General features: G+C 40.3%; 1 protein-coding gene across 1 annotated transcript in view; it reads right to left on the bottom strand.

The window, feature by feature from the left end:
• Positions 1-48: 48 nt before the first annotated feature.
• The window catches only part of ADAMTSL3 (ADAMTS like 3), a 170,000-nt gene continuing 146,763 nt past the window's right edge, over positions 49-23,285 (bottom strand). The window contains exons 23-31 of the mRNA XM_036389748.2: positions 22,926-23,054; positions 12,049-12,231; positions 9,922-10,041; positions 9,067-9,279; positions 6,840-7,023; positions 4,230-4,434; positions 3,279-3,388; positions 2,530-2,744; positions 49-2,001 (exon numbers count right to left, since the gene is read on the bottom strand). Coding sequence (XP_036245641.2) covers positions 1,892-2,001; positions 2,530-2,744; positions 3,279-3,388; positions 4,230-4,434; positions 6,840-7,023; positions 9,067-9,279; positions 9,922-10,041; positions 12,049-12,231; positions 22,926-23,054 — 1,469 coding nt within the window. The 3' untranslated portion in view covers positions 49-1,891. The remainder of the gene's footprint in view (positions 2,002-2,529; positions 2,745-3,278; positions 3,389-4,229; positions 4,435-6,839; positions 7,024-9,066; positions 9,280-9,921; positions 10,042-12,048; positions 12,232-22,925; positions 23,055-23,285) is intronic.

Below are 23,285 nucleotides of genomic sequence, written 5' to 3'. Positions count from 1 at the left end.
TTACCATGCAAATCATGGTAATAAACAATCTCAGGATAATCACAGTGGTGAATAATCAAACTATACTTTATTTCAGAAAAATCAAAACTACGTTGAGGAAGCTAAAATCTTCAGGTACTGGAGAAGCAATAAAATAATCTACAGAGGAATGTCATGCCCATTGCAATCACAAACATTTACAGCACTGCTTTGGTACAGCATGCATACTTAACCAAAGTTAAAGCAACAAAAAATGCTATGTGTTAACATTTGAAAACTTTAAATATAAAGGGAAAACATGAATAAGAAATTTTGGTAATAAGAAAAAATATATGTCCAAAAATCTTTATTAAACACTGTACAAAAAAAAAATATTGCACTTTAAAATCAGACAATAAATATCTACAAAAGTATCTTACAAATGTTTAATTTAAAAAACTGCTTAAACAATCAAGACCCATTGCTGATGAAAAAGGTAATGATCAGGAATATCCTCTCCTTGCAGTCAGCCTTGGACACAATAGTCCACCCTAAGCATTTTCTATACAGTAGTGCTACCCTAATTCTCAGTGATGCAAACCCTCTGTGCAGGATGCTGTGTCTGAGCTGCCCCCACAGCATTCCCAGCCCTCTGCCTGTCACACAGGTCAGAGAGGGAACAAGAGCCAAGTCAAAGTGAGCATTCAGGCCTCCAATATGAGCAGTAGTTTGGAAACTACAAAAGGAAAAAGACATCTATTTTCTGCCTCCTGTGGGGTCCTCTCTGCTTAAAGCCCTAGTCAGACAATCTGCAATATGGAAGATAATTTACCCAAGAATACTATGGTAAGAATTTATCAGCTTGCAAACGACTCAGATAGTTAATGGTCATGATGGAAAATCCATCTTGATGGAAAAATGCTCAAAATAAATTTCTTGCACTTTTCTATCTTCGCGATTAATAATTCTTCCTTGGACATTTTCCCCCATTAATGGAGAAAAATAGAATGATTATTCAAGACAAGGAATCTGACAGCTATTTTGGCCAGTTACTGGCTTCTCATTTGACTTGATGTGCAAGAGAACAGTGCTCACAAGTGTTTGTTCACAGCTCTGACAAGGAAGCTTCTGTCTCATTTAATATCAGTACAAAAGTATAACCATGCCAGAACTTTGTACTTCAGAGACTGGAATTAGAATAGAAACAATAAAAAAAATTACACCTCATTTATTCAAAAGAGATCTATTGCTGCTTTGAAAATTGTATTAGGATCTATAGCTTCTTACTGCATACACAGAAATACAAGCAGGAAAAATTCAATGTACTTCTGTGTATCCATCTGAGAGCAAGTATCCATAAAGCACATCCTGTGAGATCAACCCTTAAGCTCAAGCTGGTTATGAAAATGAAACTGCTGCCAAAATTTTGCAGCTACAAGCCACAGCTTCTGTAAATTTAAAAATGGTGTTAAATATGATGAAAAAAACCCCAAACCAAAATCCTGGGAGTCAATAGTTGCTGCATTTCCAAAAGTTTTTGAAGTATTTTTGTGACTCTTCCTCATAAGTTAAGGATAGTAACCAGTATTTGTAAGAGCAACAAATACTGGTTAGATAATGGTTTTTTTCACAGATAAAATTATAAATGATTGCCTGGAAAATTTTACAGATGATATGCCATAATATTATCTTGCTAATCCATGCCTGTTTAAAACATTAGAAGTTCCATTGCAAAGAATGAAAAATGAAAGCTCCCAGAAACAATACCTTATCCAGCACATCAATCCACAATGCTGTGTTTTCACTAGCCCCACGTTGCCATTTAACTGTTACAACTAATGTCTCATTTACAAGAATATACTTAGTCAGCTTGGTTTAATAAACCACTCTTCTCATCTCTTCACTGCAGCATCATGAACTTGCCATAGAGGACTTACATTTCTTGGCATGATTGACAACATCTTTGTTTGTAGGTGTCTATCAAGCATAACTTTAGTTGCTTTACAAATGTACAGTAGTGAGTTGTATCCTTGCATTCGCCTTCTGAAAAATATATTTAAACATTACAAGGCTTTATAACGAGCAAAAGAGAAATAGCAGAGCTTGCCATTGTAATTGTAAACAACTGATGGATTCCTGTTAGCTTTGTAATTATTTTAGTGTGCATTTCTGGCAGCAGTGGATTCAAAGCTAAACAAAGTCACAAGTGAGAGGTGTGATCTCACTGCATTCATTTACTCATTGTCTGTTTCAGAACACAACCCCATCTTGGAGGCATTAACAGCTTGCTCAGAGACTTTTGAGTCACAACTGGCACAGTCATGTAGGGAAGTTTGCAAAAAACTTCCTAAATATCCTGTTTCTAAAAGTGCTTTTGAGGCTTTAATATCAAACTGGCCTACTTAGAGAAAAGAAACCCCAGGATTACGAAGTGCTCCTTGGAGAGGATAGTTTTACCTTTGATGTACAATCAAATGCTTGTAGAATCAATAGTGTACAACTGTGAGCCATTTTCTAATATAACTGCTACAAACTATTACTATGCTCATATTTAAATAAACATTTACATACTGCCACAGGATGTGACACTGCAGTGTTGCCAGGTCGCTGGTCTCTTCCTCCCTCTGCAGAAGCGCTCAGCCACGGGTTTGTTGCTCTGCCTGTGCACGCAGGACACGGGTCTGGACTGGAACCCAGTCCCACAGCCCACACTGCAGGGCCTCCAGGGGCCTGGCCGCCAGTACACATCACACCCCTCTGAAGAACAGTTCCTTCTGGCAGGAGGGCTGTGCAGGGGAATAAATGGCAGGGAAATGTTTGCTTTTGTGCTAAACCCTTATTCACACAACAACAGAACTGAGCAGCCCCACACCCCTGCTCACAGCACAGCCAACTAGACCAGGATCCTCAATATTTCCTGTGTTTTGAATATCTCCAAAGATGGAGATGCCACGACTTTCTGGGTAACCTGTTCCATTTTTTCTTATATTTAAGTTGTATTCCCTTTATTTAATTTTGTGCTCACTCATCACGCATGAGAAAACACGAGTTTCTTTAAACCAATTTCTTAACTCTGGAGTAGAAAAGGTATTGTATCTTTAAGGAAACTTAACTGACCCTTGAACAGTCCATACTGGATGCTGTGTGTTCTTCAGGCATAACCCCTCCTGGGTTCCTGAATTCATCCAGTGTCCACAAAGGGATGACTCTTTCCCTTGTTTGACACAGAAGAAATTGCCTACTTGTACTGCAGTGACAATCCTGTACCTTCAGTTTGATCATCTAAAGAATCTACTATGCAACTTCTCCCCACTGTTTACCTCTTTCTTTCATCACAAGAAGAATTTGGCACTGAGGATCCATTCTGGAGCTGACATTTGAACCCACGGTGCTGTGAACCTGCGGGGCGGCCAGCACAGCGGCCAGAGCACTGACAATGGAGAGAAAAGGGTGAGGGCAGAGAAAAAGAAACAGCCAAATTAGTAACAACAGAATTATCCTCCTGGAGTGACCCAGCTCCACAGCCCAGCCATGATTTTTTTGCATCTTGCCTCCTTCAGCCCTGTCACACCTCAGTTTGGATAAGGCCTACATATTTTTGGTTCTCTCTGTGCAATCTTGCCAAGACTCTGACTTTCTTCCTAAAGCTAAATCCATTGTCCTCTCTCATCGTGCTACATCCCTACTGCTACAGAATTCTTTCTGTAGCTCTGCCCATTACGAACATGCCTTGCTAAAACCTGTCTTGGGAATGCAGCAACAGCAATTCCAATCAATTACTTTGCACAATGAACAGTAAATACAAACCTTATCAAGATGAACACAAGTTTGCTGCATGAAGGAGAAACAGAAAATATAGGAGGACAGACTTCTGTGCATTCTGTGAGTTGAACAACTTCAATGTGCTGTTGAAGCACATTCATATATCTTTTTTGGGGACTTCAAAACTACAGCTAGGCAAATTGTGTACTAAGGTGACTGCAATAAAAGCATTAAGCTAGCTTGGAAAATGGAATACATCTTAATGGCGTAGCTTATAAAATACATTGCAGCTAATGCTCTGGTTTCGTGTCATGCCATCAACAAAAAAAGAGTTGCATAGGGAGCATAAAATGAAAAAACAAGATTTCTAATTGTCTGGTCTGAAAGATAATTACAGCCACAGACTCTGGGCCTTGTGCAAGAGGACAGATGTTGAGGCAGTTCATCAGACAGTGGCACTGTCCCACGTCCATAAAACAAGGAGGCTGCAGACAAACGCTGTCACTTACCTGTGTGGTGGTCTGTGGTGGCCCCGGGGGACAGGGGTGCCCTGGGCAGGGTGTCCTTGCTGCAGGCTGGTCCCTGGCTGTGCAGGCTCCTGGCAGCAGGGCCAGGACACTGCCATTGGCCATGGCCTGGTGACAGGAGAGCTGTCGGTGCCGAAATCCACTGCCACAGGATGCGGAGCACTCGGACCAGGGCCCAGCTACCCACCTACAGGATGCACAGAATACACATTTACAGCAATTACTGCAGTCCTGGAGTAGCTGGCATCAACCGTTTGCAAAGAAAATGGAAAAGAACCTGTCCTTGCAAGTTTTAGATGTGAGAATGGTTAGAATCTACTTCTTCTTCACTTGAGGAAGGTCTTCTTAACGTGGTTAACTCATGACAGCATATTTGCTAACAGTGTTTGCTACAAACAATGTTTGCTACCAGAATCTGTTACCAGGTGAGCCCTACAGACCCTGCTGGATGTGACATTCCAGGAGGAAGGAGAGTGTATTTTTCCATTACTTATAAAATGGATGGTAACATTTTGGTTGGTACTAAAGTGACAGCTGCCATAACTCATCCGAATTTATTACATTGAGATCTCACCAGACAATGACTCAAGCAGAACACGTTATTTATTGATTAGAAGTTGCAAATATTTAGTCAGTCTTGGCAGCCAGGAACAATACTAGAGAGGCAGCAGGTGGTAATACAATCAAATTGACTCTCTCTTTGCATAAATCTAGAAATATAAAATGGACTTTATGTGTACCCCAGCAGTGATAACAGAAAAAAATTCTATTTTCTTCAGCAATTATTTCATTCTCCTACACTCAAACAGCTTATATCAATTCAAGGAAGATTAATCTTTTACAGTCTGTGCCCTTCTCTTTTTCTCTCTTTTAAAGCTGAAGCACTTTGCAAACATTTGGTGCAGGGCTTGCACAGCAAAGCACAAGTTAAGTAGGTACTCAAGGCCTTATATTTGCTTAACTCTAGCTCTCCACTGTGACAGAGAGAAGTGACTAAACACATGCAAAACTCTTTGAGTAATTAAGGTCATATATCTAAACATCTAAAGGCTTTATAATTCTATTATAGCTGCCTTGAGATAAGAAGATTGTGCAGAAATCAGTAAGGGGGAAATGGAATGGACATTTTGCACTTCCCTCCCAAGTCAGCAATCACGGAAGGAAAGATGCTAAAGGCACCAAGAAACATACACAGGGCTATTTTCCAGGCATCTGAGATGCTCTTCCTGTATAGAAAGCATGGAATATTCCATAAAAGAAAACCAATTAATATTTTAGCATACCAGTATGGCTGGAGGCAGAGTTAATTATATTAATATACACACAATTGCCTTCCATTGGTGATTACATAAAGGCAAATTAAAAGCAGAACAAATCTAAGCATATAAAAAGACAATTCAGTTCCCATTCTCTTTAGCTATATGAAAGAACCAGTCTGTTTATGTTGTGAATACTGCAAGGCCAGTGAAAATCAAATTATTTAGTCATGCCCTGCAATCCACTGAAGGCATGACCTTGCTCAGAGGAGCCCCAGGACCTCTTGCACCCTCCTGTCATCTGCTCCAAATGCTGGAGCTTCAGAGAGAAATCTGCAACTGAAGCTGTGTTTCAAACTATTAGTTTGATTTCAGTATTTTTCTACTGGCAAAATGTTAGCTTTCTCTGGGCTGGCTGGAGTTCAATATCACAATTTAAGATAATCTGGTTTTTGGCTGCTAATAACGAAATATAAACAACTTCTCCTGATACATATCTGTGGCTAGGTTTTCTGCATTTAGAACAGAATTTAGAACATACTGGCAAGATGCACTCTCACAATGTCAGCTAAGGTCTTAACACTTCCCTGCCAACATTTTCCAGTGAGGGACAACTCTAAAGTGTGTGTATCCCCCACAGAGTTTTGCTGATAGTGATGGCCAATTCTATAAAGCAAGAAAAAGCATTTATTTTGAGGTTCCTGTGGGGTTTCCTGTTGAAAACCTGGAGAAACACCCTGTTGAGCTGGAATGCTCAGTGCAACTCAGATAGTCTAGAGGTGTTGGTTTTGGCCCTTTGGAATCAGATGTTGTGATACACTTGTCTGTGATATGAATGTTTTCAGCCCCATGATCCCCAGTTGATCCAGTGACAAAACTGGCAGGGAAGGACAGTCAAGGAGCACTGTGGTGAGGGGCATTAAAGAGAAATGAGGCATTCCTCAGAAAACATCTTACTGAGAGCCCTGCTGGCACAAAGCAGAGCAGGAGAACACAGAGTTACCCTGGCCTCTCTGAACACAACAAATTTTCCCTCTGGGGTGGCACAGATTCCACAAAACTGCACATCCCAGTGTCTCAGGGAGATCTCCAGCTTAGCTCTTGAGGTGTGGTGTGGTAGCAGCAGCAGACACACTCAGCTCTTATTTATTCAGCTGAATCAAGCACTTCCCTACTTGCTTGGGATCCATTTCCACATCTATCCTGCTTTAAGGTTCATGGTGAAGTAAACCCCACATTCCACACTCAGAGCATAAACAGAGAAACAATTTCAGGAGGTGGTGAGTGCATTTTCATACACAAAGAGCTCATGGAAATAGAGCAGAAGGGAGTTTACCTGGGAGGGCAGTGCTCTCTGTTGCAGGGCTGGTAAACAATGCCTGGCTTTTGCAGCTCTCTGCATTGGGACTCATTTACTTTCTGTTTCTCTGTGTTCATGCACTGCAGGCTCCTGGAGCGGGTTCCTGAATGCCCACAGGTGGCAGAGCAGGGACTCCACTCAGCATATTCCCAGGTGTAACCTAAGAAATACAATTGGAAGCAGTGTGAGAGAGGCACTGTACACTGGAACTGTGTCACACTTTGATTGATTTGGCAGCACACTCTGTAGGCTGGATAGACACCACATCCTCTGTAGAAAAGCAAATATTCAGTGCTGTGAAAAGGGACCATGGGCCAAAGTAGAGTTTAGTTCTGCTCAGCTTCCCCTCCAGTTCAGCCCTTACCTACGAGCATGAAGCCCTCTAGAAGGCAAATGAGATCAGCACATGAAGGGCAGAACCTGGCTCACAGTAGGAACTGATGAGCTTCCTTTAAAACTTTCATAACATTTTTATACAATAAGCATTAAAAAGAGGAAATTGTAAATCAGGCTCTCTAGGTTTCCTGCTGTTCCACAGCAAGTTTGTCCTGAACAAAACTCATCTTACTCCAGACACCTCACATAATTTTAGGATTTAAGAAAATCCTGTACTAAACTACAGAGAAGTATTTAATGTAAAAATAATTTGCCACTGAGGCATCTGGCAAGATGAAAAAGGAATTTGTTCTAAAGAGCGTTTTATATTAAAAACCGATCACCTCTAACAATTACTACCTTTATATTTAGTCAAAATTCCACACTTACCCCTTCCTCCACAATTTTTTTTGACACTTGGTAAAAGATGAAGTACTATGCAATGTTGACAGATTTTTATGTGATCACAGAAGGAGTCAGGTTTTTCTATAATAACCAAGAATAATTGATAGCTACCAGCTGTGTCCACAGACTCACTCTTGCAGCACATAATGAATTCTTTAACTTATTGTTTTTCAATGTTTCCTTATTACTTCTGGATTTCTTAAAATAATACAAAAGGGCCTTTTTCAAAGTAGAAATAGTTAAATTTACTGACTGCAGCTATGATGGAGAGACTGTATTGTTTGTTTAACTAGGATGACACTGCTCAGAAGTGCCCTCAAAATGCCTACCGTGCAAAAACCACCAAGGGGGTTTTACAGCCTCACAAATGCATGGGTATGGCAGTGATGAAACATTTACTCAAGTGTCAATCACAGTTAAAGCTCAGAACTAGAAAATGGAATCACTCCAAAATACTGCCCAGGCTGACTGGAGAGGGGATTGGGCAACCACAAGGCAGTCCAGCTGAAGACTGCAGGTGGACAGTTTAATCAATAACTGGCAGAAATTCCAACTGTAATGAGACCTAGATCAGGATCTAGGGCTGGACCTAGTTTTTGAAGAGTTCTATTAGGGTGTTTTCTGATTTACATTTGATTTTTAAAATTAAATGTTTTGATTGTAGATATATCTCAGTAAGATTACTTTGCAAATGTAACTTCCTTCATAACCTCAGGCACTCCAGAGCCCTCCTCACCCATGAATAGTCACCAAAACATCCTCATGGAGAGCACAGGGGATCTGAACCTACTGCTTGAGTCCCCTGCACATCAGTCATAAGCCAAATCAAACTGATATGTGAAGAGATAAAGCATATAGAAAAGCTTACAGTAGATTATGCTGGGGAACCTTACAGGACATTCTTGAGAATTTCACATGGAAATCTGTGAGTGTGCAGTGTGCTCTAGTATATTGATGTGATTAAGGGTGTCTGCAGTAAGATCACTACCATATTAATTGTGATGATCCTGGAATATGACAATTACATTAAAATTATTTTTATTATAATGAAGATACTTCCAAAGATGACCTCAAAATCAGTTTTGTTCCAGTTTGGTGGGCTACCATGGAGAAGTTTGTTGAAGGGGAAGTTGATAAAACCTGTCTGATTTAAAACTGTTTAAGCAGAAAGACACATTCTCTCAGCTTCTCAGATACACAGGCAAGCAGAAAGAACCCCCACAGGATATTTGGATACACATTAATTACCATATCCAACTCTGAGTATGGCTTTTTCTACTGACTTAAATAAGACCATACGTGAAGCAATGTATTGCTGAATTACTTTCAACAGAGAAAAGAAGGTTAGCTATCAGGAAAGTCTTTACAGAGCAAAAGAAGATATTTTAAAATTCAAGAATTTGTCATATAATTGTCAACAAACCTTCCTTCTTGACATTTACCCAAACTGACATTAGTTTTGCACTAGCTGAAGTCCGACATTGGAATTGTCCAGCAAATTGACCAGAGTTGGTGTTCACCTCTAGGATACGACCCCCAACCAGGGTTCTGTATTCCAAGGTCTGAACTTCCTCAACTGGGCTGTCTCCAAAGAGCCACTGGACTGTATTCCTGTGACTGGGCAGCACTGGGCAACCTAAAAATCAACAGTATGTTAGCAGGTTTTTCTCAGCACATTGAAATGTTTGTGAACATGTACAAGTGTGTGATTCTACATAAAGGACATTACCATCCTAAATAAAAACAAGAATATGCATAAACCCACTGAAGTCCAAGCTAGGGCCCAAAATCCTGACTGGCCCTTGAGGGGTATGAGCTCTGTAAGCTGATGTGTACTTACCACACTTCTCCATCATTTCCCTTTCAGTATGTTCTTATAAGCTTAACTTCTATAGGAACAAAGTGGAAAGGGGGGAGCAATGATTCAAATGGAGCAAAGATTTCATCCCAGACTCTACAGTGTGCAAATAGGTCTGCAATTAAAGAGCTTCTATCTGTTTGGGGCAGGAGTCATAAATGCATTAAATGAAGTTGCTGCATTTTCACTCCTCAGGGCTCAGACAGGGATGGAAACAAAGGTATTCATTTAGACAGAAAAAAACCACAAACAGAGCCCAGCTGAATCCCTTCCATTTTTTCAAGTGAAGCTCAAAGAGTAATTGCATGGCTTTAGTGTCAGGGTGATTCACCTCACAACTGCACTCACTTTTTTCCACGGGGCCCCCTCTATTTTAACAAAATAAATAATATTAATGAAAAAGCAGAAAAGACAACACACCTATCCTTAGTGGATCACCAGGTGCCACACTGACATTTGTACCAATCCCAGATGCCATCAGGACACGCTTCCTTCTGCTTCCCTTTAATAACTGAGTGTTATTCTCTGCAAGTCTTTGTTCTGTAACACAGTGCATAAGATCTCTTCTGAGCAAGAATTAAATCATGATGCCAAAAAACATTTCATATCAAAATATCCAGCATGCTAGTTATGAAGCAGAAAGGTAATAGCAGTTTGGAATTCTTTAGGATCAACTTCATTTATGCAGTTAAATTATCAGTCTAATAAACTACAGGTGTATCGGGAAACAGAAATTATTTATGTTTGTGCAAGTTTCTGAATAATTCAATAAATCAATACATTTATTGAATTTGTTAGAAAAAGAAGCCTGTAACGGTATAAAAACAAGGCTTACAGGATGTATTTCCTGTTGATCATGACAACATTATTTATTATTTCATTGCACACAAAAATTGTAAGAAAAATAATTCTCTCAGTGGAATCTGGCCAATTCCTCTTTTCCATTAGGTAGAATTATAACAAAATGTTATAATACAAAAAAGAACATCTTTTAAAATCTCATTATGCATAGAGATAGCAAGATGAATGCAGAGTCAAATGCCCATCACTATAGCAACTCCTCCTTTTTCTCATATGCTGGAAGAATAACTGCCAAATATGTGGGCAATCTGTCAGTAACACACAGTTCTTACCACTTAGTCAACATTTCTGTTTTAATGAATGTACATAACATCTATGTCTCTCCTTCCAGAAGGGTTTAAATCTTTTGCTATATTCTAAATTCTCTGGGTCATTTTACATTGGCTCAACATTTTTCCTCAGTGTGTGATTTCTGTGCAAAGCCTCCTGCCTGTCTGTAAACACCTAGGACAAAAAAAGTCTCTACAAAACCACACTGAGGCCAGTTCCACAGGCAAAAGGACTGGTTGCCTTGTCAGCCCTTAGGGAGTTTTATTGGAAAGGCTGCACAGACTCTGTGCTACTGCTGGACTGGCCCTGATCAGGCAAGCAAGTCCTGTAGCCAAGCCAAAAATCTGATGGCATGTTTCACACAGCACTGAGCCACTGCAATCTGTAAGTCCTGACAGCAAAAGTCCTCCCATTTCACTGCAGTCTTGCACAGCCAAAAACTTGCAGAATTTGGCCCTCTCTATCCACCCTAGATTTATTTAAACAAATGTCACATGACCAGGAATTGAAACAGAATTTAGACTCTTGTGAGCAATACTCCAGTCACGTCATTATAATAATATTCCTCTCTGGAACATCTGAAGTTTTGATGTACTCCAGGAAAACTGAAAGCAGGAAGGCAGCTTCAGTCTGCACTCACCCTCTCACAGAGGCTCCTATTCTGTCTCTAGGACATCCTCTTCAGCCAACAGACCCAAACATCCACAACCTGCCCCGGGTCTGTGCCCAAGAAAGGGATCTTTGTAGCAGGACTGGTCCTGGGGAGCTGAGCTGCACTTTGCACAGCAAAGGGATGGGACAGCTCATCTCTAGAGCCAAATGATCCAATGACTGCAGTGACTTGCAAGGCATGATTGCATTATACAGAATTATATTATTAACCTACTTACAATAGAGGTATCTACATGGAGTTTTTTCTTTACATTGTCTGTTCTAGGAGTTCAGGGCTCATAATTAGATATTTTTCTTTTTCACTCCCCTACATTTTATTAGCCTCTATAATTAAAAAAAATGAACACCAAACCCCAAAAACAGCCTTTGCTTTCATTTTCATGTGTTTCCCTGAAGATTTTCTAAATACTCAAGCCTGCCCTGTGTCTCTAGTTAGAAGCATTGGGCTCACTGTAACATGACAGTGGATTTAGTTCCTAATGTGTCAGGTGGTTTTAGGGCTGATTATTTGTCATCTAGAAGCAAGAAGATGAACGACCTTGAAGTCACAAGTCAAACCATCTGTACATAGATCCACATTACAGGAAACACAAAATAGAGAACACATCCAAGGGAATCAGATGCAATCAAAAAGTTTAAATTTCCAATAAAATGTTAAATATGTCCCAACTATTTTATGGTTGAACTTTGATTATAAATTGGCTGACTTTTGTTATCAGTAAGGAATTCTCATTTAGCACTTACCAGTTATGTGGAGAACAGATGCAGCCTCAGCTTTTCCAAGAGCATTGGTTGCTCTGCAGGTGTACGTTCCTGCATCTCGGTAGGAAACATTGCTCAGAAATAAAGAGCCATTCAAAACCAAGGAAGAATTGATTTGTAAAACATTCTTCTTCTTCAGCCATGTTATATTTGGTTTGGGAACACCTTTAAAATGAAAAGAATTAAAACATTTATTGTGAGAGATAAGCCATAAAGTTTGTGTTGCTAACTGCTACCATAGCATTCAAGAATCCTGAGCTCCTTTGTCATTTCACAGAGTGTGAAAACCTAAGCAACAACATTGCAGTGAAACAAGCAGTTTTCACACTCACAAGAAAACATCTCAGTTGTGAGCCCTATCAATAATTCAGCATCCCACTCAAAATAAAGCTCAGAGGTTAAATTCTGCAAGCCCAGCTCAAAGACAGCTTTACAGACTGCTCCCAGTCCTACAAAAGCAATGTGCTCACATTCCTCACTGAAAGATGTGACACCACTAAACCCAGCTAGGACCAGCTGATGGAAAGATCTGCACAGTACCTTCTCATTCAGCCTGCCTCCCACAAGGAAGGAAGGGCATAAGGGAAGAAGGAAGATTGAATTTTTTATCAAAAATTAGGAAAAAAAATTGGGGTAACAATATTTGTCTTGAAGAAAAAACTGGATTAGAAAATACATGTGGCCAATTCATGCCAAAATAGTTGTGACAAGTTCTCCAAATTGCAGATGTGATCTGAACAGCTTGTAATGACAGAGGGTGAAGGGAACAGAAAGAGCTATTAATAATGAAAAGAGGGGTTCTCTTATTAAGCAATCTCATTACAGTGGTACAGAAGCTGAAGGTCTGCCATCATTGCTGCTATAGTGCTTGAACTCTGAGAGCCTCAGCTCTTGCAGATAACTTGTCATTTTCAATTTTAATCAGTAAATTACTTGGAATACTAATTTTTATTGAAATTATTTTTCCACTGGCACACTACCAGTGGCAAGACTGTTTTATTTTCCTCAAACACTTGCCTTTAAAAAGAGATTTTGCAAGTTGGCAAATCAGACACCTCATTGATGTGCTCTGGTTGAGCTGCTCGAGCAGAAATGCTCTTTCCAAGTTCCAAAATCCTGGGGAAGCCACAGGGCAAGTTGGCACATGTGGCACATGGAGCAGCCACAGACGTGCACAAAAGTGTGGGGATGGGACAAGTCACAGATGGAAAAAATCTCTCACCTGAACCCTTTTCTTCACTAAATAAATGGGTCAGTGCTCACTGAAGGCTCCTCAGCTAGGTTCTGCTGCAGGAGCTGACCCCAATGTGGGACATTTGGAAGCTGCAGCCATCCTGAATGCTAATTCAGGCTCCTCTCCTCACAGATCATTGTGCAGTATTACTTTACAGATGATGTCTTCATGATGTGGAATGGCCTTTAGGAACAACTTTAACATTTCAATCACTGGCTTAGCACTTCCAATGCACACCTCAAGTTTTTCCTTTGCTGTAATAGGAACCAGACATATTTTTTGGAACCTGCTATTTCACTGAAGGAAAAAGCTCCCCCCGCCATTTTGTCTAGAAAGGCAGTGGAGAGAAACACTCTCTGGGTAATCACAGATTTTATTCTAGACAATTTAGCAGTTGTTCCATGCTTTTAAACTCGTGTAGAACTGTGTTTTACTGAATAAAGCTGATTGAAACAAGATCTGCAGAGTGCACGGCGGTCCGAAAACCAAGTTGTTTTTCAAGTTTCTAGAAGAAGCTTTATGCCACTTTGAAAAATCCATCTGGAATTAGGATGAGGTCTTGGTTTAAGGGTCTTTTTTCCATTTTACCCAGATTTCTGGCTAAAGTGTGTAATTCTCAGACATTTTTCCTTTACGGTGTTATTTCCACAGCCATTCAGGCATATACTTACTCTGCAGATGGGCTGAGGAGGTGGTGTGAGGATCTGAGCTGTTTTGCTCTCAGACCTAGAGGTTTGCAGGCAGACTACCCTCACTGGCACCAAAGCCCAGCAGGCCAATCAGAGCCAAAAAGAAGCCAGAAGCAGCACAGCTGAGATGGGACTGTAGTAAAAAGGTTTAAACTCAAATTCCACAAAACACAAAAACGCTTGGAATGGTTCAAATTTAAACTTTTAACCTGAGCCTCTATCAAACATCAGTGCAATATCACCTCATGATAGTCCTCCCTCTGCTCTCATGACAGCATTCAGGAGTGTAGCTCATTCCCAGGATTTAACTAAAGTCAAATATTTTTCTTCCAAACGCTTTATAACCTAGAGCTGTCCCAGAAAAATCGCCATGTCTCTATTCTTCTACGTGTGCCTCATTCAGAGAGAGACATGTCGAGCCTTTAAAAATGCGAACTGGAGTTCAGTGTGCACAAGACATCTGCAGAATAGCTTTGCCACTCATTTTAAGTTCAAAACTGGGTATCTGTCACACACCTTAAACTCAAGTTATAGCAAATGATTCCTCTTTCTTTCTCCAAAGAGCTGTATTTGTTTCTCTTTAGGGAAAACAAGTGAGTAATACCACACACACAAGTAAATCAGGCCATTACTCAAGTGAATAACGTGAGCACACAAACATAAATTGTAGGTCTGAGGAGAAGTGCAGACAGAGCCCTGCACCAGAGGCCAGCAGCCAGCCCAGCTGTCATGCACCAGGAATCCACCCAGGCCATCCTAGGGGTGCTGGCAGTGAGAGATAAAGAGTGTGGGAGGGGGAATCCATGGAAAACAAGCAGTTAAACAGATCACACTAAAAGCTGTGCACACTGCTGTTCTCCAGCAGCTGATGCTACACGGACACTCTTGGGGTGCTCCCATTGAGGGGAGATGTTTGAGCTCAAAGCAGCAGTGGGGATAATCACAACACCCCTGCACTGCATTTTACCCAAAACTATCAAGGAGTAAGATTTTATCTAGGAGTTAATTATTGTTATGTGAACTGTGTGCTGAGCCCCTCTGAGTTGGCCTCTTCACAAGCATTTTGAGGACCCTTCAAGATTTTGCATTTCATGGTTCCATTTCTTTTCCCACCTCTGTATTACACAGAGACCAATTCACTGTCTGAGAGTGAGACTGGGAAATATTGGACTGTGTGCTTAAGAAAAACTGGTATTTGTAATCAAGCTCCTTCTCTGACCTCTTCACTGGCTTTTGGTTAGGTTGCCATTAACAGAATTAAGGAAAATTTTCAGACTGAGTCCTAAGCTAAGGGAAAAAAGAAGCTTCTTTTAGAGAATTCAGGGACCTATTACAGACTGGAGTAGAGCATGAAGAGAGGAGAAGAGAAGAAGACTCTGCAGCCAGGACACAGCTCTATGCCAGAAATCAGGGCCTCTCACCCTGCCTTTCAGGAGAACCCAAGACTGTGATAAAATGCTTTCAGAGTTGGGCATCCAGAGAGACACAGTGGAGAAACCACTCAGAAAAAAGGCTGATATCTCCTAATACACCCTAGAAGCAGATTAAAGAAATAAAGCTGGAGAAAAAGACATCCCTACAGTCCAGCTCCTTCACATTCTTGGGCAAAGCAGTACAAGCATTTCAAGCCCTTCTGGACAGCTTCACTTGATAAAGTGTACGTTCCTTTGGCCAGTGAAAAATCCTTTTCTGCTGTACATCTCATGAGAGACAGAGTTCTTGTTTATATTTTCATTTCTGGAATTCCGATCAGGAGAAACTCCTACTGCTAGAGGACACTTAGGAAAACCAGCTTCAGGTGTGCATTTAATTTTTTGCTTAGGAGTACCTTGCATAAAACTCCATCTCATAACCCATCACAACCCCAGCATGCAGTCAGCATTAGCACATTTCAGGTGCAACACCTTCCACTGTGCAGATTTTCAGTGCTTTTTCTTTAGAAATTAGACTCCATATTTACTGCTCCTGAGATAAGATTTCCCTTCCCTACTGATATGCAGCTCTGCACACTGAGCTGAGTCTCAGCTAAGAGCTCCTGGGAAAGAGCAGGCAAAGTACACAATTCCCACATTCCTCTTGTGACAAGGCTCTTCCAGTTGCACTGTGAAAAGCACCAATTTTCCTACACAGAAACTGCAGGACAGAGTTCAAGCACACCATCAAAACCAAGAAAAAGTTCATTTTTTTTTCCCTAGGCAAGTAGTTAAGGCCTAAACCCTCAGTTTTACCCTTTAGAACTCATGTAAATACAAACCTAAGAGTTTTAAGCAGTTTTCTCATACAAGGAGAAACGAAACTAAACAAAAATAAGCCAAAACCAAGTTGTTGCTTTTTATTTTTTCCTTCCCTTAAAGGAGCTGAAATTACTCCTAAGCTTTAGGACATATTTGTAGGAATTCATGGAGGATTTTGTCCTGTGCACAAGGTTGAATTTTACTGCAGATGCTTGACTCTTGCTTACTTAAAGATTGATTTACACAGGGACTTTGAATAAACTAAAATAACTTCCACACTCTCTTCAGGAGAGAATTTGTTTATTACAGAATTGCAGCAAGAAGAGTTACAAACTGAATAATTCCTGGTTTGACCCCCAGAGAATATGACAAGGGGAAGGAGGAAGATGGAAGAGATGGCCTGTAGCCACCTTTGTTTCCTTCCTACCCCATCTCCATGCAGATGCAGCTGAGGATGAGCCCAAAGACTCAACTCCCCCAAAGTGCCAAAGGCTCAGACTCCCTGAGTGCAGGCAAGATCCCAGGGGTTCAAATGGGAGATCAGTCACTGGATCCAGAGAGTAGCACAGTCCAACAATTATATCCTACAGCTCCAAGTCAGGAAATAATTTAGGAATGAGACTAAATCCATCCCTATCAGGGAATGCAATTAAACACATACTTAAAATTCAGGATGGCTGTAATTGTCCTTCATGAACAAAGATGCATTCCTGAACTCAGGCCTTCTTAGTTTTCAAAAAACCTTGAAAATGCAAATCTTACTCTTACAACGGATCTAAATCCTCTTAAAAAGTTCTTCTATAGACCCAAGTGGCTATAAAACTTTAAAATTAGTTTAATCTATTTTTCTGACCTCAAACATAGGTTATTTTCCACTAGCACTGGAGCAGCTCTACAATACTCAATGTTCCATGAAAAAAGTCATTTTCCACCATGAGTGGCCCTGGGACAGCAAATGTTATGGAAAAAAACTCTAGCTCCGGATGGGACTGCAAAACACGTGTTTAAAAAAAGAGAAAAAAAGGAATCTGCACTATAGGGTGCCCTTAAAATATTCAGTGTTCAAAAACAAATTTCCTCCAACCTTGAAAGCCCTGTGAAATATTACACACCATAAAAACTTTGGCCTACTAACTACCTGCTCTAAAACACTGGATATGTCTTCAGAAATTCCTCCCCCAGCTACGTAGGATCTCATAAAGTATTCTGAGTTTCCCATTCAAGAGCAAGGCAGAACTGTGCTGGCACAAAGCGCATTTTACTGCACTTCACTAGAACTTTACCTTATTTCAGTGGCTAAATTTGCATGTCTGCCTTTCAGAGGAATCAATTCTGGGTCAGCTATACCCACACAATGAATGCCACCTGATTTTATTTACCCTACACACCCTAACACCTCCAGTGCACTGAGCATAACCTACACAGCAATTGCTTCCTCTGCTACACCTTTCTATTTCCTCCAGCAGAATTCTCAAACTGCCTTTAGATTCATCTGAGTTATACTTGGGCAATCAACTTCTAGTGAACCCTAAAAAGCCTAAACCTGCTGCTACTGAAATTACCTGGATGAATCTTGCCAGCTTCACCAGGAATAACCCAGCATGGGACATTTTGGCACTCAGTGTTATCCCCAGCCTGCCCTCTGACTCTGCCCCTTCTCTGGCAACCTTACAAAGCCTCTCCTGCTTCCTACCAGCCTTGCAGCACCCCCCTCTTCCTAGGTGGCAGCAGCATCTGGCAGGATTTAGGTATTCTTACCAACATCTGGTGACCTCCTTAGACAGGTTCCCAAAGCAAGACCCCTTCCCACCCCACTCTTGCCATGGCTCTGTCAGGTTCTGTTTAGCTCTCTGGCTGTCAAAGAAAACTTAATCTTTTTTCCAGCTGTAGGAGTTTAAGGCTAATATTTTTCAAAATCAGGCATTTTAAGTAAGGCAACTGTATTTAGCTACTAATGACTGCTAGAGTGAATTGTGCAGTGAACCCCCAACAAAGACTCAGTTGGTGTGCATTAGGGCCTTCCACAATTCAGCACTGTTAGCAGAGACTGGTTTACCCAGCTGGTGTAATTATATAATTGTACCTTCACTTCACTGAATAACAGTGCTGCATCACTAGGATCACACTTGATCATCAGATGTTTGTCATCATAAAATAGATACATACACATGGACTTCAAAAATATGATTTTATCAGAAATCAAAGCACTACACAAGAATTGCTGTCCTTAGTTAGACTTGAAGTCCACTTTACTCTGCATTTTCTGTCCAACAATGGGCACCTGGGATGTGTAGGCAGAGCACAAAAATCATGTCACTTATTGAACAACCCTTCCTCAAAATACCCTCCAGAAGCAGCCTTTAGCTCATGCCTGTTTCCTCTACTGCTCTTCTCTCTACCTCTTCCAGCTCTACTATATCATTTTTGAGATGAGGTCAGCAAGTTGCAAACAGGATTCACCACAGGTTCAAAGAATGGCCCATTTATATTTTCTATTATTTCATCCATTCCTCTGCCATTAGTTGTGGTTTGGACAGCACCCAGCAGGCATGCTGGTGCTCCATGGAGCTGAGAACCATCACTGCACAGACCCTTCTCTGACTGCCACATGCACTTGTCTGCCTTTAATGTTATTGGTTCTATATGTACACATTTATTCTGCAAATATCAGCTTTGAACATCCTTTGAGCTCATCTAGCTTTTAAATGTTACTTGTGTGATCATCCTGCTGCAACTCTTTGCAGGGGGTTTTAGATACATTTGCCTTTATAAATCTTTATTCTTCACAGTTTTAGTCAACAGACTGATCTGATTCCTTCTGAGAACTTTTATAAAAATGTTGAGCATCAAAGATCCCAAAACAGCCTTTGGGGCACCCTACTCTCTCTTCACTGTAAATTCAACCACTTCTTCATCTCAGTCATTTAATCAGGTGCAAACCACTGAGGCAACCTCTTCCTTTTTGTAATTAGAATTTGTTAAACTTGGCCTAGGCAACTTCTCAACAGCTTTTTGCAGACTGAAGTAGGAAGTATTTGAAATTTTACCTTCCTCTAACACAATCCATCTCAACCCTTCCTGAACTAGAAATTTAAAGGAAATTTCTTTTCAAATTAGCAAAGCCGTGAGAGGAAAAAAAGAATCAGTGCTGCAAACAATTTCAATGTATGGATTTCCCCCACCTCCCTGAGGCTCTATCTGCCTCAGAAAGGAATAGAAGGCCTCAGGAATGTGTTCTTACAGAGACTTGGTAGGTACCAATGTCCCAAAAGACCCTCAGTGTGTGTTTGGAGGAGGGTTGCTTTGGACTATGCAGTCAATCTTGCCTGGACCCTCAGCCCATACTGCCCAAAATGCCAGGTATGGTCCCCAGGCACACCCTTCAGTTTAGTCATATCCAAAGGGATTCAGTTTTTAGGTCCCCAGACTGTTACAAGACACAAAGCAAAGCACAATTTAGCTTCTGAACATCTTCAGTCCTTCCTGTTTAAGCCTGATCCCAACAAAAACTCTAATGAAGAAGCACTTACTGTAAAAAGCATAAGAACAAAAGATTTTCCTTCTATTATACTAATTATAAATTCAGTCATTCCTTCCTCATAAAATACATCTGTACACACACCTTTAAACTTTTGAAATCTATTATTCTTTTAGAACATACAAAAACCCCTAAAACAAATGAGGAGCCAAAATCCCATGTATTAAACGTCTATATTTCTTCACTGATGTTTTCTAAAGGGGTTAAGCATAGAAGACAAAGAACAGCATCACAGTTACATTTGGAATACTGTGAGCAAATGAAGCAACAGATGGAAAAATCAAAATCTTGATTTTTCTGGACCTGTTTCAACTTCCAACACTGACAGCAAATACTTGGTCCACCTTTTTGAAAATTCTGTGCAAAAAGATACAACATGCTTTGTGTATTTCTCACAATTTTTTATCAGTATGTTATTATTAGAGAGCCAAAATATATTCATAGGAATGCAGAATTTGGATGAAGGTGCAGATTCTACTTTTCAAGGCCTGTGTGCCAAGATATTTCAGAGCTGCAAAGAGAAGTGTAAACAACCTCAGCTCGGTGTGTGTCACTTCCCTGCTCTCACCAGCAAGCGGCAGACAATGCACATTTTATTCACATTTCCACTCTTCCCTCTGCTCTACTTCGACTTAGAACTTTCAAAGTTTTTACAACAAATGGAGTCTGACAGTTTTAGTTTATTTTAGCAATAATCACAAGACGTTTTTTTCTGCAAATACAATAAATGTTATCCAAGAGCAATTTGGAGCAATCAGTATTGATATTTATACCATGTGTGTTGATTGAAAAGGTCTTGGCTGTAAGAATGGAATATGAATCTACCCAGAATGTATGAATATCTTCTAACACATGCTCGTGTGGGAGCTATAAAAGGGAGTTTATTATAATTAGTGGAAAAATAGTCTTGTTATAAACTAAAAAGAGAAACGAAAGAGAAACCATCAGTTTGTACAGTTCAGCTAACTTTTCTTATTCTGTTCTTTGATGCTCTTCTGTTCACTAGGACACATTAGTCTTCAGCAATTCAAAGGGCTTTTTTCAATCTCAATATCACTTTTGGAGTGTGAGAGAAAGGCTTTCAAAAGGGTAAAAGAACCAAATTTGAAAAAAAAAAACTTGTACCCCAAAGGCCAACACTGCACAAAATATTAAAGTTTACATCTTCAACAGGTCAATTTCTTTGTGAAGAAACTACAGATTGAACAAGTCTAAAAAGGTACTTTAGGTTATTCATTCTACAGAAAAAACCCACAGAGGTCACAGCAGCCAAGAAATTTAAAAGTAATAATTCTACTACTGACATGGCACTAATACTCTTCACACACCAGACACTTTATTCATTAGATGGTTCTTCTTGTGGAGAACTATTCTGGGGGCTAGCAGGAGTCCCAAAGACCAGATGTGACACCAGTGAGAAATCTGCATGAGTAATGTCTGTGTGGAAGGATCCTGAATAAACTCCTGGCATGGAGAACATGGAGAACACAAAGGCTCATCCAGTGATGTCTCACTCAGTCAAACTCCCAGAGCAAACCCATCCTCTGCAGAGCAGTCAGGAGGAAGGGCAGCGAGGAAGAGGTGCTGCAGATCCAGCCAAGGGCCCTGTTACCATTACTTTTGCAGGTCAGATCATTCACATCATCTTTTATCAGCATTCACAGTGAAGTTCTCATCCTCCTACACTGCAAATGGACACATTTTTGGGTCCCACCCATCAGACAAACGTATCAGCATAAGGTGCTATTAAATTCAATCTTCTGAAGTCAGTGGTTTATTACTTTCCATTAAGGAAAGAAGAACAGGAAAACTCTGCTTACATCATTGCAAAAGTTTTTCTGCTTCCAGACTAAGTGACATTTTAAGACATGCAAGCTCTATTTTATTCACAAACAGTAATACTTACTTCCTTGGCAGTGACAGGAAATAAAGCAATTAGATAAATCATTTTTTAAGTCAACGCTGGTGTCTCAGCATAACTAAAGTTTGGCTCACCAATATATACAATTCTAAAGCATTTGGAAATCTACAGTCCCATGTGAAAATATTAATTTATATTTAAATTGCTAACTGCTTACCCATCCTAACAATATTAATATTAACAGTGTGACATGAACTCTCTGCTGAATTTGAGATGTAGGTCAGTTATACAAGGAGTTGCCAAACTATAGTTGGAAAATATTACTTCATCAAAGAATTAGCCTTGGTATAACAGTGAATAGCAGAGCCACATGTCCTAATACATGTCAGCCTGGCGCCACTATTGTATGCAGAGCTATTTGCATATATATATTTCTATCACTACCCTGGTTCAGTATCAACACCCTCTGATATGCATTTCCCAGCACATAAATGTGAGCAGCACACACTGGCTGCTCTGAGGTCGTTCTTTGCACTCACTTGCAACCTTCGTGGTTATTTGCACTTTCACACATCATCTTCACAAAAGGCTGAGCTCAGCTTATTAAATGTTTGACAGAATATTGCTGCTGTGACTGAAATATTACACTTTAAACCTCACAGATAGCAATGGCAAGATTAAAAAGAAAATAGGTACCTTTCCAGCAAAGGGTTAGAAAGTAAAATGCAGCACTGAACTGCTTAATGCATGTTAATTCTGATTGATATTATTCTTCCTCCACAGATGTTGAGCTAGAAAATATCTGTATTCTCTCATAGCTCGGCACTTTCCTTTGTTTCCTCACTGCAGCTGCAGACTGATGGATCTAAAAGGTGAGTTTACTTCACCAGCAGGTTTAAAGTTCTATTAGGCTACAGCTGGAGATTTCATTTTCAGTTTTAACAATAGTCTAGACAGATGTGCATCTCCAACAGGGGTAAGGAAAGTTCTTTGATGAGCAGGTCAGCTGGCCATGCTCGCTATTGCAGCAAGACAGCCTCTCACCCTGGTGGGCTTTAAGCTCTCCAGTGGAGCCCTAGACCACTTCTTGGAAAGAAAGCCCTTTTAGGGAAGCCCTGAACCTACAAATGTGTATGTAAATTGAAGTGACAGGCAGAAAAGAAAGGTCTGGTGCAGGTGACATGCCTAATAAAAAACTATTAATTATCAATGATTTTAAGCCTTCACTGATAATTTATTCCAAGATAGAAGGTAAATTTCTGATCCCAACATTACAAGCAATGTCAGTCCAGCTCTTACTTACCTTTCACTGGACATTCAATCAAAATATTTGCTCCAATTCTTGCCACGATTGTACTTCCAACAACTGCTGAGAAACTGCTGGCTTCCAGATTTGTCATATTTAACACAGAGGACAAGATGACAGGCACCTCTTTGAAATGAAAGGAATAGTAAAGCTTTATTTAACTTCTAAACATAGATCCTGTATTTAAATTCATCATGTTTGGAACAGAATTCAGTCTGCAAAGCAGCAGCCAGAAAAGACAGGTGGGACAGATACAGGCAGGACTGAGTTCACACCTGTTGTGGTTTTAGAGCAGCAAGACCATCTTACTGCGGCCTATTAAATCAGGCAGAGTTTCAATAAAAGAAACTATTTCCC

The sequence above is a fragment of the Molothrus ater genome, chromosome 13 (genome assembly GCF_012460135.2).
Source record: "Molothrus ater isolate BHLD 08-10-18 breed brown headed cowbird chromosome 13, BPBGC_Mater_1.1, whole genome shotgun sequence".
NCBI lineage: Eukaryota > Metazoa > Chordata > Aves > Passeriformes > Icteridae > Molothrus > Molothrus ater.
The sequence above is the reverse complement of the archived record's forward strand: the minus strand, read 5'-3'. Positions and strand labels throughout refer to the sequence as shown.